General features: G+C 40.9%; 1 protein-coding gene and 1 long non-coding RNA gene across 4 annotated transcripts in view; one reads left to right on the forward strand and one right to left on the reverse strand.

The window, feature by feature from the left end:
• Nucleotides 1–4,546: 4,546 nt before the first annotated feature.
• On the reverse strand, nucleotides 4,547–5,538 carry LOC127377156 (uncharacterized). The gene is made up of 2 exons (XR_007887639.1): nucleotides 5,465–5,538; nucleotides 4,547–5,317 (listed from the first exon to the last, which is right to left on the reverse strand). It is a non-coding gene; the product is annotated as an uncharacterized LOC127377156 (long non-coding RNA).
• Nucleotides 5,526–15,373, forward strand: part of LOC127377155 (protein NDRG3) — a 16,779-nt gene continuing 6,931 nt past the window's right edge. The window contains exons 1-8 of one of the 3 annotated variants that reach the window (XM_051424819.1): nucleotides 5,526–5,724; nucleotides 9,316–9,418; nucleotides 9,634–9,731; nucleotides 9,950–9,982; nucleotides 13,799–13,904; nucleotides 14,070–14,190; nucleotides 14,980–15,042; nucleotides 15,189–15,249. In XM_051424819.1, coding sequence (XP_051280779.1) covers nucleotides 9,672–9,731; nucleotides 9,950–9,982; nucleotides 13,799–13,904; nucleotides 14,070–14,190; nucleotides 14,980–15,042; nucleotides 15,189–15,249 — 444 coding nt within the window. In that variant the 5' untranslated portion in view covers nucleotides 5,526–5,724; nucleotides 9,316–9,418; nucleotides 9,634–9,671. The remainder of the gene's footprint in view (nucleotides 5,725–9,315; nucleotides 9,419–9,633; nucleotides 9,732–9,949; nucleotides 9,983–13,798; nucleotides 13,905–14,069; nucleotides 14,191–14,979; nucleotides 15,043–15,188; nucleotides 15,250–15,373) is intronic. The other 2 variants (XM_051424818.1, XM_051424820.1) reach the window with 2 other exon arrangements.

Below are 15,373 nucleotides of genomic sequence, written 5' to 3' on the forward strand. Positions count from 1 at the left end.
CGGCTACCAACCAAACTCTGGAGGAAATTCTGAATATTAAAGAATTACAACAATTTCACATTTCTTTATTTTGTTTCTATTTCCTCTCCCTAAATGATGTTCTGCAGATATATAATATATAAAGTATTAAATTCTATTCATTTTACTTAAAGGTGTCAGAAATAGAATATAATATTCATAAGTATGTTTTCATTAGTGTATGAGAATAAGAGTCATTCTGTGTTTGTTACCTTAGAACGAGCTGTTTTTATCTCCAGAGGGAGCGGGTCCTCTTCTACAGAGTCCGACATGTTGAACCGCCATGGTTTTGCGATCACCGGTGTTTCTCCTCCAACACTTGGAACGGGAGGGTGAGGCGAGGGTGTTACAGATGTTAGATGCCACTAAATCTACACACTGGACCTTTAAATGTGTTTGTTTTTATCCTTCAATACAATCAAATCTACAGAAATCTACACACAATGGCTTCATGTCACGCTCACTCTTACGATTTATTTAGTTTCAGCTAAAGATCAGCGTCAGTTCTTGTGTTCATCTGGTTGGAGGCAAGTTAAAGATCAGTAGTTACACTCAGATCTCTACTCACAGATGGGTGCTGCTATAACAACTTATATACAGACTGCCTGGAACAATAATGTGTGTCTGATATTAAAGATTAATTCCCACATTAAATCCTCAGAAAGTCATCGCTCCTACCTCATTAAAGATTCCTCACAGGTCCGTGATGCAGTCTCAGTTAATGTCATATATTAACAGTTAATAGTGTTAATGTGTGTCTCAGTTAATGTCATATATTAACAGTTAATAGTGTTAATGTGTGTCTCAGTTAATGTCATATATTAACAGTTAATAGTGTTAATGTGTGTCTCAGTTAATGTCATATATTAACAGTTAATAGTGTTGATGTGTGTCTCAGTTAATGTCATATATTAACAGTTAATAGTGTTAATGTGTGTCTCAGTTAATGTCATATATTAACAGTTAATAGTGTTAATGTATGTCTCAGTTAATGTCATATATTAACAGTTAATAGTGTTAATGTGTGTCTCAGTTAATGTCATATATTAACAGTTAATAGTGTTAATGTGTGTCTCAGTTAATGTCATATATTAACAGTTAATAGTGTTAATGTGTGTCTCAGTTAATGTCATATATTAACAGTTAATAGTGTTAATGTGTGTCTCAGTTAATATCATATATTAACAGTTAATAGTGTTAAAGTATGTCTCAGTTAATGTCATATATTAACAGTTAATAGTGTTAATGTGTGTCTCAGTTAATGCCATATATTAACAGTTAATAGTGATGATGTGTGTTTGAATGAATCAGAGTGAAACATTTGTCTGTACGCACTGTGAGTGAATCTGTTCGCTGTGGTTGGAGGATGTTTGTATTGTATATACAGTGTTTGTGTTTGTTACAGACAGATGGTCTCGCTGTTTGTTTACTGACCACCAGGACACTCCCTTATGCCTCAATGTGTGTGTGTGTGTGTGTGTGTTACAGTGACCCTCCCCCAGCAGTACAGTCCACTGAACAGCCAGAGGGTGAATCCTTACAGTGACCCCCCCCCCTTACATCCAGAGCCTCCAACAGATTTTATATTCTATGTTATATATATGATATTTAGGGGAGAACAGGGTTGTTTGTCACACTTTTGGCTTTCCTTTGAGGAACGGACTCTAACAGATTCCCTCTCAATGTGTACAGGAAGCCTGAAGGTAGAGTGTCCTTTAAAAGATACAGAGCAACAAATACAACATTGGCCGTCCCTGTGTTAAACCGTAAACTTTCTATAAAATGCACAGACACATTTCCTGCATCGAGAGAACATAAACAGGAGGAACTTCTCTGTTAGCAGCTCTGTGAGGTTGTACTGAAGTACAGCAATGCTAACATGCTCAATCTGACAATGCTAAGAAACCAACATGAATGTCATTAGTTCTGCAGGTTTTTGGTTATAAACAAATTAAGACAAATTAAGATTTTGACCTGATGATGATTAAAGATCTGAGGATCTCCAAAGTAAGAGCTACCGGTCCTTTTAGTGATCTGTGCCTGTGTTTGTGCAAAAACTGACCAGAATTAAAATATCTTCTCCCTTCTCTCCCTCTTCTTTTCTACACGCTGCTGCTGAAGAACAGCAGGGTTGGTTTCCTCCAGCTGCTGTTGAAGAGAAACAGGTGAGTTAGTTCTGCCTCTGCCATGTAGTCCGAGTGCACGTGAACAGACGATAGCACTGATTAGTTTTTAATCTGAAACAGCCCCAGGAGCATCGACTGTTTCTTTTCTCTTCCTGCCAGGAGAGTAGAATCCAAAAGATCCCATCTGGCTGCATCACGAGTTAACTTTCCATCACAGGCGGAGGCAGAGGGAAGCTGGACGGAGAGAGAGTGAAACAAAAAGGGTCAGAAAATGACATTTATTCCAGTTTGTGTGTAAAGATCTGGAGCTGTGCAGTAAACACTGAACACAGCAGCCTCCTGCACATTGTAGCCCTCCTTTTATCCTCTAATGTCTCTGTAAGATGTTTTACACTTTAATAACAACAAGTAACTCATTTCCTGCTACTTTACACTCCTACACTGCAAACATGGTTAGAAACAAGCCAGATATTCTTTAATATATAAAAACTAGCCACTGAAAGTCTGTAATGGGCTTTAAAAGTAGAAAACATTTAAAGAAGTTGTGTTTATTACAAGCAATGAAAACTCATTTAAGATTCTTAAAAAAGGTATTTTGGTCTCTATTGATTTGAAAATAAGGACTGTAATATAAGATCAATAATTAGCAAATAAAATCTTACAATAAGACACAATTTCTTCAAACAGCAGAATAAAAATCAGTGATTTTGTCTTTAATGAAAGCACCAGAAACATTTTTATATTTATCATTTTAAACTTTAAACTCAGAAGTTGTGTGAGTGCTCTTACTCTGAAAACAAAGACAATAATCATACAACCATTGTTGTTACTGGTTTATTAGCTGTGATATCTTATTAACACACAGTTATAGTTTATAGTTTAAAATTAATGCAAAACATGCTCGATAAGATTCTTTTTCTTTTTAGACTGAAAATAAGATTAATTTCTCAGAAACGTTTTGACTTTCTTGGGATTCCTGATACCTGCTTTAATTTCCATTAAACCTTTTAATGAGATATGGTTGTGGCGTGGGAACTGTACGCCTCCCAGACTCAGAGATTATACAACCGTCGTACAGCAGCACTTCCTCCACCACTGAGCGCCAGCGGACCGCAGCGTATTTGCATAACCACAGTTTAAACTGTCCGTATAATCCAGTTTCCCCACGCATGCAAATAATTTGTTTAAATTTGGGCATTGAAATCACACATTTGTTTTGTATTGTTAGTTTGTTAGAAGGGGAATAATAATAATATACTTTATTGTCCTTCACAGGAAATTTGTCACCGCAGTCTGTTCATGCATACATAGATACGAAGAACAGAGAAAAACACATGTGGACACTGCGACATAACAACAAGAGTAAACACTTAATACAGTACATTTAGCACATTTACCACACCCTGTCTTATACACCAACTCACAGCTGTTAACGGGATGCTTTGTTTAAAGATGCTATGGCAGAAGGTACAAAGCTCCTGCCAGCCTCCTGTCCTGTATCTGCGTCGGGATGGCAGCAGTTTGAAGAAAGAGTTGAGGGGGTGGCTGGGGTCGCGTGCTATACTGTGTGCTCTACGTGTAATGGATATATTGTTCAGGTCTGAGAGGTTGGGAGTGGGGAGACCAATGATTTTGGAGGTGTCAGTGTGTTTCTATTCGAGGCAGTTAACATGTTGTAGAAGCAGGTTGAACAGTAGAGGATGACAGGTTGGACTATTCTTTTATAGAGTAGTAGCAGAAGTTGGGGGGCAACAGAAAGTGCATTGAGTTTGCGTATGACAGAGAGTCTTTGTTGGCAGCGTTTGTGGATGTCACTGGTGTGATGATCGAAGTTCAGTTTATTGTCCAGGATTAGTCCGAGGTATTTGATGGACTCCACAATCTCCACGGATTCACTGTTGATCATTCTAGGTGCTGTAGGAGGGAGTGAAGGAGGCATGCCACAGCGTCCTCAGTCCCCCTACTGGCCTTGTAGGCAAACTGATACGGGTCCAGATGTGGTTCAACAAATGGGTGGATGATATTAAGTATCAGTTTTTCAAGACATTTCATGATGATTGAAGTGAGTGCAACTGGCCGGTAGTTATTAAGTTCTGAGGGGCGGGGTTTTTTAGGTACTGGTATGATGGTGGATGTTTTCCAGAGGGTAGGTACTGAAGCGGTCCTGTAGGATTCCCAGAAGATGTCATGGAGGATTGGGGAGAGCTCTGTGGCGCAGACTCTGAGCACCCTGGCCTGGATGCCGTCAGGTCCCTGAGCCTTGCCTGGCTTACACCTGCTCAGCTGCATGGCGCCTGGTGTGTTGTCTCCGGGATTGGCGGGGTTTCCAGCAGAGGCTCGCAGTCCTCAGAGCAGTCGATTGTGTCTAACCTGGTGTAGAAACTGTTCAGGTCGTCTGCGAATGAGGTTGGATCATTTATTGTTGACAGTGTGGGTTTAGGTTTCTTAGAATAGAATAGAATAGAATAGAAAGCCTTTATTGTCACTGTACACATGAACGATGAGATTAGAAAGCCAACTCCAATGGAAGTGCAAAAAACAGTACAATTATCAAAATATATACAGTATAAACACAGGACATAAAGTAATGGTACAACAAAGGGAGGTCAGGTGCACAGTCCTGAGGAGTGTGTACATTTGCAAATAAATACGGAGCTATATACAGTGTTAAATATATAAATCTTGATTCTGTTTGTTCTGGTCCTAATGCACCTGTAGCGCCTCCCTGAGGGCAACAGGTCAAACGGGTCAAAGCCAGGGTGGGAGCTGTGTTTGATGGTTTTAGCTCTGTTGAGGCAGCGGGAGGTGTAAATGTCCATCAGAGAGGGGAGAGGGCAGCCTGTGGAGCCCCTCCCTGTCTGCAGCGGTGCAGCTGCTGTTACTGTGATACAGGATGTCAGCAGGCTCTCGGTGGATGAGCGGTAGAAGGTCAGCAGCAGACTGGAGTTTAGGTTGTAGTCGCTGTAGTAGACTGCTGTGATGTTCTCTGTCCAGGAGATGAGGACGTCAACGAAGTCAACGATGCTCTCTCTGGTTTGTTGGTGTTCAGATCGAGGTTATTCTCTGAACACCAGGCTGCCATCTGTCTGTCGGCTGCCTCAGAGATGATCCGACCAATGCAGCGTCGTCTGCGGACTCGATGAGATTGTGTTTGTGGACTGCAGTCGTAGGTTCTTGTTTTAAAAAGCAATAAATAAACTAAAATTATTAAAAGGAAATGTCATTCTTTACATCTTTGTAATAAAATAAGTCGGAGGGATAAAAAAACAACAACAAAAACCAATAAATTAAAAGTCTTTAAATTGTACTAAATGAGACACCTGTTGTTTTTGGTTAGGTGACCTCGTGACCTGTTGTTTACGTTGACGTAGCTCCGCCCCCCCCCGACCGTCCGCGTGCCGCTCACAGCGAGCTCAGTCTGAGAGAGAGGAGGCTCGCGACCAGCTCCGCCCCGCTAGTAACGGTTAATAACGGCTAGTAACGGTTAGTAACGGTTAATAACGGCTAACAACGGTCACCGTTAACGCGCTTGGATTATAACCGCCAACTTTTCGGCAGCTTCCGGAGCTAACGGCTGTCGGTAAGTAAGCTAACGGGCGAGTAACGGTCAGTTGAGTATCCGCTGTGGTTAACGGCCAGTAACCTAGTAACGGCTAGTTAGACAATTAGCTAACAGGCTAACTGTTGACGGTAACTAGTGAAGTGAAGTTAGCTCGGAAAAACAGCTTCATGTCGCCTCCGTGTGAGGCTGAGTCTATGGCGATGGTGTATTTAGTTACAGTGTTTGGTGTGTGTGTGTGTGTGTGTGTCTCTAGCGAGGGGACACGTCTCCCATAGTAACGGTTGCTAAGCCCAAGCTGTCTGTCTGGAGCTTATATTAGCATCCAGGCTCATTAATTAGGCAGCGTTTAACGTTAACCGCGAGCTCATCTGCAGAGTGTGTGTGTGTGTGTGTGTGTGTGTGTGGGCGGACAGCAGAGCCTCGGTAACCGTTACACTCAGCAGCAGATCTGAGCTCAGCTTTAACTATCGATTACTGTCACTGTCGATACTGTCGTTGGAGTCAGTTTGATTGACGTCAGAGAGTGTCTGATGAGGTAACAAGTCACCAGAGAACAATGTGACGTCTTCAATCGGGCGTTATCATTTATATATGCTAGTATTCAGTTTCAGGGTTCCCACGCATCCTGGAAAAACCTGGAAAAACCTGGAAATGTAGAGATTAGTTTTCCAGCCATGGAAACACAGTGAAAGTACAAGAGCTGTAATGTCTCACTATAATGATACGCCATCTTAAAATGTTTGTTTGCTACAGACAGCAACAAACGTCATCCTGGAAAATTCAATTAAGTTTGTCCCACACTAATTAATCAATCAGTGGCAATATCTGTCACAATGATATGACAGTTGTTCCATATTACAGGTTATAATTGATTAAACTGAACAAATAATCCAGGAAATAATCAGTGTCGTCCTGGAAAATGTGTAATTTAATTATTTAATTTTAGCCCGTCAGGTAAACCGAGGTTAGAGGATAACTGTAGTAAACTGTAGTGAAACCACCAGAGACGCTGCAGGAATAATGGTCTGAGGTCAGTGGAAAGTGTCCCATCAATACTGGGCGTACATACTGTAGGATAAGATATTACCTATATATATATATATATATATATATATATATATATATATATATATATATATATACCTGTGTAATGAGTGTGTTTAACTGCATGTTACTATCAGGACTGTAAGGGTTCTTCATATTGATCATTCTGAGGATGGGATCAATAAGTGTGCCTCTCCTCTGTGGCTGATATCAGAAGTTCAGTGTCATTGTGTAAAGTAGTCTTACTGATTATTACCGGCTGTGAATATCGAAGCTTTTTTTTATTAAAACGCCTTTTTTTCTCGTATTATTACGACTTTATTCTGGTAATATTATGACTTTATTCTGGTAATATTATGACTTTATTCTGGTAATATTATGACTTTATTCTGGTAATATTATGACTTTATTCTGGTATTATTACGACTTTATTCTGGTATTATTACGACTTTATTCTGGTATTATTACGACTTTATTTGGTAATATTACGACTTTATTCTGGTATTATTACGACTTTATTCTGGTATTATTACGACTTTATTCTGGTATTATTACGACTTTATTTGGTAATATTAGGACTTTATTCTGGTATTATTCGACTTTATTCTGGTATTATTAGACTTTATTCTGGTATTATTACGACTTTATTTGGTAATATTACGCTTTATTCTGGTATTATTACGACTTTATTCTGGTATTATTACCTTTATTCTGGTATTATTACGACTTTATTTGGTAATATTATTTATTCTGTATTATTACGACTTTATTTGGTAATATTCGACTTTATTCTTATTATTCGACTTTATTCTGGTAATATTACACTTTATTCTGTAATATTATGACTTTATTCTGGTATTATTATGACTTTATTTTGGTAATTTCCAGTGAAACCTGCTTATTGAGCCTGATTATTAGCTTAGCTTTACCTTTAGCTCATACTGTTTCTGTACAATTGGTTTTGGATTCAAACTGTTCTGCAGCTCGTGATCTGTGCAGTCAGTCAGTTATCTGTTTGGGTCGGAGCCAGATCGCCCAGAGGAAGCTCAACATCCATCCAAAGCACTCTGCCCACACACACACACACACACGCACACACACACACAGCTCCACACACACACACACACACACAGCTCACACACACACACACACACACACGCCACAGCACACACACACACACACACAGCTCACACACACACACAGCTCACACACACACACATGCTCACACACATGCACGCACACACACACACAGCTCACACACACACACGCACACAGCTCACACACACACACACACACACACACACACAGCTCACTGGCCTGCTGCCACAGAGAGAGATCACTGGCTGTTTCCATTAGATTCACACAGTTGGGTAACACAGTTTGACCGACCACACAGGTAGACAGCCAGAGAGAGAGAGAGAGAGAGAGAGAGAGAGAGAGAGAGAGACAGGCAGACAGGCAGACAGACGGGTGGCAGAGCTGGATCCAGGGTGTTGTCAGCAAACACAAAGTATTTAAATGTGAAGATGTTGACATTTATCAGTGAAGTTATGAGGTCTTTACTGTATTACTGTAGTTTAAAGCTTAGCTCTGTGCTGGACTGGCTTTACCCACACCCGGTCCGCACCCGATCCACAGCTGGTCCACACCCGGTCCACAGCTGGTCCACACCTGGTCCACACCCGATCCACAGCTGGTCCACACCTGGTCCACACCCGATCCACAGCTGGTCCACACCTGGTCCACATCCAGTCCACAGCCAAATCTGATGGACCAGAATCAATACAGGTGTCCACACAGCCTGTGTTTCAGTACAGTCAATGAAAATCTGACCAGAAATCAGTTTCTGTCTGGGTGCAATATCCAATCTGAAGATGCTGCAATGTTTCATAAAGCTAAACTGTGTGACAGCATTATAAAGACGTTCTGTAGTTCTTGTTCTCCACATGTAAGAAAACATGTTGGTTTAATGTCACCTGTTAATCCTGACTCCAACCACAATATCTGTCAGAATAATCCCAGTATGATTGTTTTACTGTATCCTGCAGCTTTGGTTACTACACTAATTGTGTATTGGACTCTGTACCAGCTGCAGTACAGGGCTGTCCCTGAACGCATCCTGTGGACTCTGTACCAGCTGCAGTACAGGGCTGTCCCTGAATGCATCCTGTGACACTGACAGGCTGCTTTCACTACCTGTTACCTTTCACACAACCTCAGTTCAGACAGTGGAAAATGCTCCCAGCTGAGCTTAAAACCCCCGTAGTCTTTCAGTCTTTCTCCCATGGTGTCAACAGTAATTTGACCGTGATTTAGATTTGTATTTGTAATGAAATGTTATAGTTGTAGTGGAGGATTGTGGGTATTTATGTGTATAATTGTACTCAGGGACTGTAGATGGAAATAAGCTAATAACTTAATGTGGCATAAATCATCTTTTCCTCGTTTTGTGTATGGTCCTTGTTTAATGAAGACTAATAAATAAAAATACTAATAAACTTACTTCTGTTTATACTGACCTGTTGAAATCCAGTCCTTGTTTTTATCTGTATCTTATTAATGCAGAAATATTATCTATGAGAGCGCTGCACCTCCCCGTTCAGCACCTCCTCCCTGCTGACCTGTACCGTGACTCCTCCTGTGGCCTGTGATTGGTTGATCAGTTGATGTGTGTCACATTCTGCTGCCATTGTGTGTTTGTGTTTATAGTCCTGCCTCATACATTGACACTATTGGATCCTGACCTGTAATAAAGCCTTGAAGACCACTGTATGATAACATCAGCAGAGAGTTAGACAGCTGTTACCTAACGGCCTCTGTCTAACGCAGTATCTGTCTGTCTGCTTGTTTGTGTCTGTTTTAATCCGTCTGCCTGTCTGGAAGGCGTGTCCTATCGGGTTGATTGCCAGTAAAGCGGCTCTATGATGGAGGAGCTTCACGATGTCCAGCTGACGGAGATCAAACCACTCCTGACAGGACAGGTGAGAGGGTGAGGGGGTGAGAGGGTGAGGGGGTGAGGCTGCTGACATGTTGCTGCCTGCAGTCTAAAGAGATTTAACACTTTATTTTAACAGATGTGGTCAAACAGTTGTTTTTTAATATATCCAATATCACATAAACAGGCATGTTCAATAAAATGACTTCCAATCAGATTATAAGATAAGAGTATTGATTACACATTTCCTCTCTGTCTCTTCAGAACGGGAGAAATCTCCAGGACTTTGACTGTCAGGTGAGTTCAGCACCAACACATCAGACCTTCAACCTTTGACCTTATGTGGTGCTGTGATCTGGATTCAGAGTGAATTACAGTAAGACTGTATGTTGATAAGATGAGCTTCATATTTCAGTATTATGGTTCTTAAAATGGAAACATATAAACATACATTGGTAATCATTTAAAAGGTTAAATATAAGAAATTCACTGCTACTGGAAGTGGCTGCAGACCACCAGCAAACCCTCCAGACTCCAGATAGACCTTCAGTTTAACCACAAACAGCTGTAACTTCATTCAAAGTGGACAGAAACAAGATATTGTCTTTGTTAGTCCACTGTTTCAGTCGCTCTACTCAAAGCTAACAGACTGTAAACAATGTAGTAGTGTTCTAGTTGTTCTGAATATAAATTTTATGTATGTATAACATATAACTAATAATGCGGCTTCATATCCCTAAAAGGTTATGTAAGTCAATGAACCATATTCATTGATAAAAGTATTTAAATTGAGTCATAAATAAAGAAAATGCAAAAATCTGACATGTTTTTTCATCAAAATTTTACTAAATAAACACACAAAACATATTAATCCAAAAGATTTCTGAACGTAGAAACATGAACAAAACATTTCTTAACACAACTAACATTATTTGAACCATGTACATTTTTTAGTTTTTGGGATATGCTCATTTTTACCACTTTAAACAGGATCATGCAAACAACGATCTCCCGCGGCCAGGTAGGGAGGTCCGTTTTGAAAGTCCTCCATTTCCTGCTACTTTATACTTTATTCTGTTCACTACATTTCAGAAGCAAACTTCAGTTATCAGTCGTCCTACTCCACTACACGTGTAAACCTGAAGTCGCTAGTTACAGATTCAGATTATTAATACAAGATATAAGCAGCAAATAAATGATGCTTTATTGATTCCCAATCAGTCAGTTTCCAAGCAACCCGGCAGTATTCAAACCTTGAGCTGCAACCTGAAATACATGAATTATACTCCAATAATATAATGTACATTAGTAAAGTTTGATGCTAATAGTGTATTGTTACTTGAAACAGAGTATTTCTACACTGTGGTTTTGCTATTTTAACTTAAATATAAGATCTGATTTCTTCTTCCACCACTGAGTTAAACTGACAAGGAGACGTCAGAATCTGTCTGACTCAGCTGATGTGATTAACCATCGATTGATTGTCACAATGCGTGTTTGTTTATTGGTAAATATTAAGAACAGCACGGTTAAAATAAAACTAGTTTTTCACAAGTCATAGGGGGAGATGTGTGAGGAAAACTCTGTGTGCAAGCTGTCAAACATCAGGCTGAAGTTAGTTGGATAACCGTCAGCTCCACACACAGGTATTGATCCGGGGACTCATTGGACTGACGTCAGTACAGCAGGTCAGCCTCATCAATGCCTCTGATCAGAGAGTTCTTTTAAATTAGAGCACAGAGGAACAGCTCTGCCTCTCCGTCTCTGAAACATCCTGTGAAACATCTATCCCTATCAACAGCACTTCATTCAGGAGCTGAGTCCTTCCAATGAACACAAAGAAGTACATTAATAGAAGTGTTTGTCAGTAGGCTACCAGATAATCCTTTATGGGTCAAACACTGGCTGGTAGGAATATAACGATATTTAAATCGTGATACAAATATGTGAAGATCCAAAACAGAGTGTGGACGATGAAGTGCAAAGACATCAGTTTCACTTCTGCTTTTACTTATATTTATATATGTTATCTCTCCTACCTCAGAAAGAAAAAAGGATTCTTTAATTTAATAACAAAAACTATAATAGAAATAGAAATATTCTGTAGGAATAAAGGAATCTTTCAGTCATAATTAATTGCTATTTCAATTTAAAACATTTTGAATTAGCTCTTTTAAATGTTAAAAAATCTCCTCTTTGCAACATCATAATATAAAGAGAGAGAAGTAGTAAGAGTTTTAATGTCAGTCTGACGGTCCTTCGTCAGTCTGCCTCTGTGCATGGGGACTAATCTGAGTTCTGTAATGATCACTGTACTATTTCCATATCAGTCTGAACAGTGAGCAGGAAAACGTTTAATTAAAAGCATCGGCGAGCCTCCAGTGACTCAGCTGTAATTTCCAATTCGCGTTTTATGATTCTTTGTAATTGGTTGAGAAATTTGATTTCCCTGCGGGACGTCATGAGCTGAGGAGAGGAAGCTAAAGAACTGGAGGATGAGAGCAGAGGAGAGGAAGGAACCAGTGAGGGAAGGCAACAAGTGGTTGGCTGTTTAGACCCTAAGACCTTATTGCTCTCAGCCAATGACTGCAGAGATTATTCCTCTTGATCTAATCACACCACCCCCACTATCTCTCTCTCCCTTCAGCTGGCAGGAGGCTAAAGGACAACAGCACTGTCTTTATCTTCCTTCTGTCTTCTCTCTGAAACTCTCCCTCGTCCTTCTCTTCTGTCAGGATGTTTGACTCTCTGGACTTGCACCAGATCTCCTGTTCTTTAGGAGTTGGGGTGGTGAGTTAGCCAGTTAGCCCTTCATTAGCCTGCTCTACGGAGACATGCTTTGCCAGCTTACTAGCTTACAGCAGTCAGCCTTTTAGCCAATTAGCTAGTCAGCCTGCTCATCTTGCTGTTAGCTGGCAGACCGTGAACTGTTTTACTTGCTCACCTGTATTATTCTGTTTCAGTGACAACAATCAGCCTCATTCCATTAAAGTATATGCATTCCATTTAAAAGAGAAAGACATAAAGGGCAGGATGAGAAAATCACTACAGAAAAAGTAGAACTTCAAAAAAGAAGAAGAGATTCATTTGTTTAAAAATAAATTAAATTTCATTGTCACTTTTTTAAACGAATATTAACGTACTTCAAGGAGTTTCTAACTGGTTATGAGACATCTCCGTTTAACACCGATGCCTCTATATGACCCTCTGAGAGCAGGGATGGTAGAACAAGGTAGACAGTGAATGGGAGTGAGGGAGCACCGTCCCGAGAACAGAGAACATGCATCACAAAAATAAAACGTCTGTTTCAAAGCGGTTACGTTCTAAAGCCCCTCCGCACAACCCTGGAGAAGGTGAGCATCGCCAGAGACTCACATAAACCTCCACACGAATACAGAGATCTGCTCCCTACGTTCTTATAGAGTCCCGACCTCTGACCCTGCAGATACAGACACCAACACACACTAGGTACGGAGTTTTTAATAAATAAAAGGAAAAAACAAGTTCAACAATGCCCAAGGACAAAGTGGGGTTTGCATTTCATCTTCTATGTCCCTGTATTATCCTTAGATCTCTCTTCATCCATTATTTAAGTCTCTGGGGTTCCTGTTTTTAGCTTTTGCCTTTTTGGAGACGAACATTTTCCAGAGCTACAGGGATGAAAGTGTGTCAGCATTTTCAGCTCTCTGCAGCTCCTTCAGTGAGCAATCTCAACAAAATACCAAGTCCTGGTTTGGGAATAGTTAGTGCACATGTGAGGAAGCTTAAGATCCATTAATAGACTGTCAGGTGTTTTCATGGTCCGTTCATTAAGGAGATTACTGGACACAACACCTCAGCCCATTAGCCAATCATCTGCCCGTCCACGTTTCTGTCTGTAACAGAATAAATGTGTTTGATTACACAACCACACTCCTGTCTGACATGAAACCATCAATCATCAACAGATCCAGCTTCATTTGTTGTCTTTACTCGAGTTAAAATGGAAGTTGGGATTATAGAAACCCCCCCAGGGTACATGCCCCCGGGTAAAGTGTAATGAGTTCCCCCTCTGGGCTCTTGTTTGTTGTGCTGACATGATGGTGTTTATTTGTTGTATGTCGTGTTGTTCAGGAGCATGATGTGGAGACGGCCCACGGTGTGCTGCACGTTACCATGAGGGGAGTTGCTAAGGGCAACCGACCCACAATCCTCACCTACCATGACATCGGACTGAACCGTGAGTAAACATGCATACACTATACATACCACAGTGGCAGTACAGACAGAAAATACATGAGAAACAAAGACTTAACTGTGTGTGTGTGTGTGTCTGTCTGTCTGTCTGTCTGTCTGTCTGTCTGTCTGTCTGTCTGTGTGTGTGTGTGTGTGTGTGTGTGTATAGATAAGTCTTGTTTTAACAGCCTGTTTAACTACGAGGACATGCAGGAAGTGACGCAGCATTTCTCAGTTCTGCATGTTGATGCTCCAGGACAGCAGGAGAATGCTCCTGTATTCCCCACTGGGTAACTAACACACACACACACACACACGGACGCACGCAGGCACACACAAACACACACACAGACACACACACACACACACACACACACACACACACACACACACACACACACACACAGATTAAAGCAACACTTTCACCATCCTCTGTTGGGTATAAACACTCCTGTACACAAGTCCTCTACGTTTTCCATTGGGTAAAACTCTCACACCAGTGTTTTCCCCAGGTTACGACGTAGTTTGTTGGTTGTTGTTGTTGTTGTTGTTGTTGTTTACAGCAGAGCTCAGAGAGTCACCATCAGATACCTGTTGTGTATATCTGCAACAGAACAAGTTGTGTTTCAGACAGAAAACAGTGATCTGATGAGAGGAGTGGAAATAAAAACCTCAGGGAGTGACGGAGGACTCTCCTGTGTAAAATTAATGTCTCTCAGTAAAACAAACAGGAACATATTTTGAGTGCTGCGGGTCAAGAACACCCAATGAGGAAATACAACATTACATAATACACAACATCCAGGCAGGAAACATTGAAATACATTCACACAGAAACACAATCAGCTACATTAAAAGAAGCACCAAGTACTGAAAGTTGAGGACTGAGTTGGTGTTAGTGGTAGCAGGTTGTGTGTTTTCAGTTCCTCTTTTAAAACATTCAGAGCCACATGGTTACATCCTCCTGCAGACAAATGACATGAAAACTACCCAGTATGTTCTTCAGCGTCTACCTGAGACAGTATTGATCACTGTGTGTGTGTGTGTGTGTGTGTGTGTGTGTGTGTGCGTGTGTGCAGGTACCAGTACCCCACCATGGATGAGCTGGCTGAGATGCTGCCGTCTGTCCTGACACAGCTTCAGTAAGTCTGCAGTCTTCCTTACAATGCATGATGGGTATTTTAGTAGGAAGTATCAGACAGACAGACGGTTGGTTGGTTGACCCTGATGTGTGTGTGTGTGTGTGTGTGTGTGTGTGTGTGTGTGTGTGTGTGTGTGTTGTGATCAGGGTGAAGAGTGTGATTGGTATCGGCGTTGGAGCTGGAGCCTACATCCTCACCAAACTGGCTGTGAGTACATCCACTTAAGTGATTTGTCAGCAGACTGAGAGTTAAAGTTCAGAGGTTCTGAGGTTCAGAGGTTCTGAGGTTCTGATGGGACCGACTGACAGTGAACCCATCAGTCAACTGTGAG

The sequence above is a fragment of the Dicentrarchus labrax genome, unplaced genomic scaffold (assembly GCF_905237075.1).
Source record: "Dicentrarchus labrax unplaced genomic scaffold, dlabrax2021, whole genome shotgun sequence".
Classification (NCBI taxonomy): domain Eukaryota; kingdom Metazoa; phylum Chordata; class Actinopteri; family Moronidae; genus Dicentrarchus; species Dicentrarchus labrax.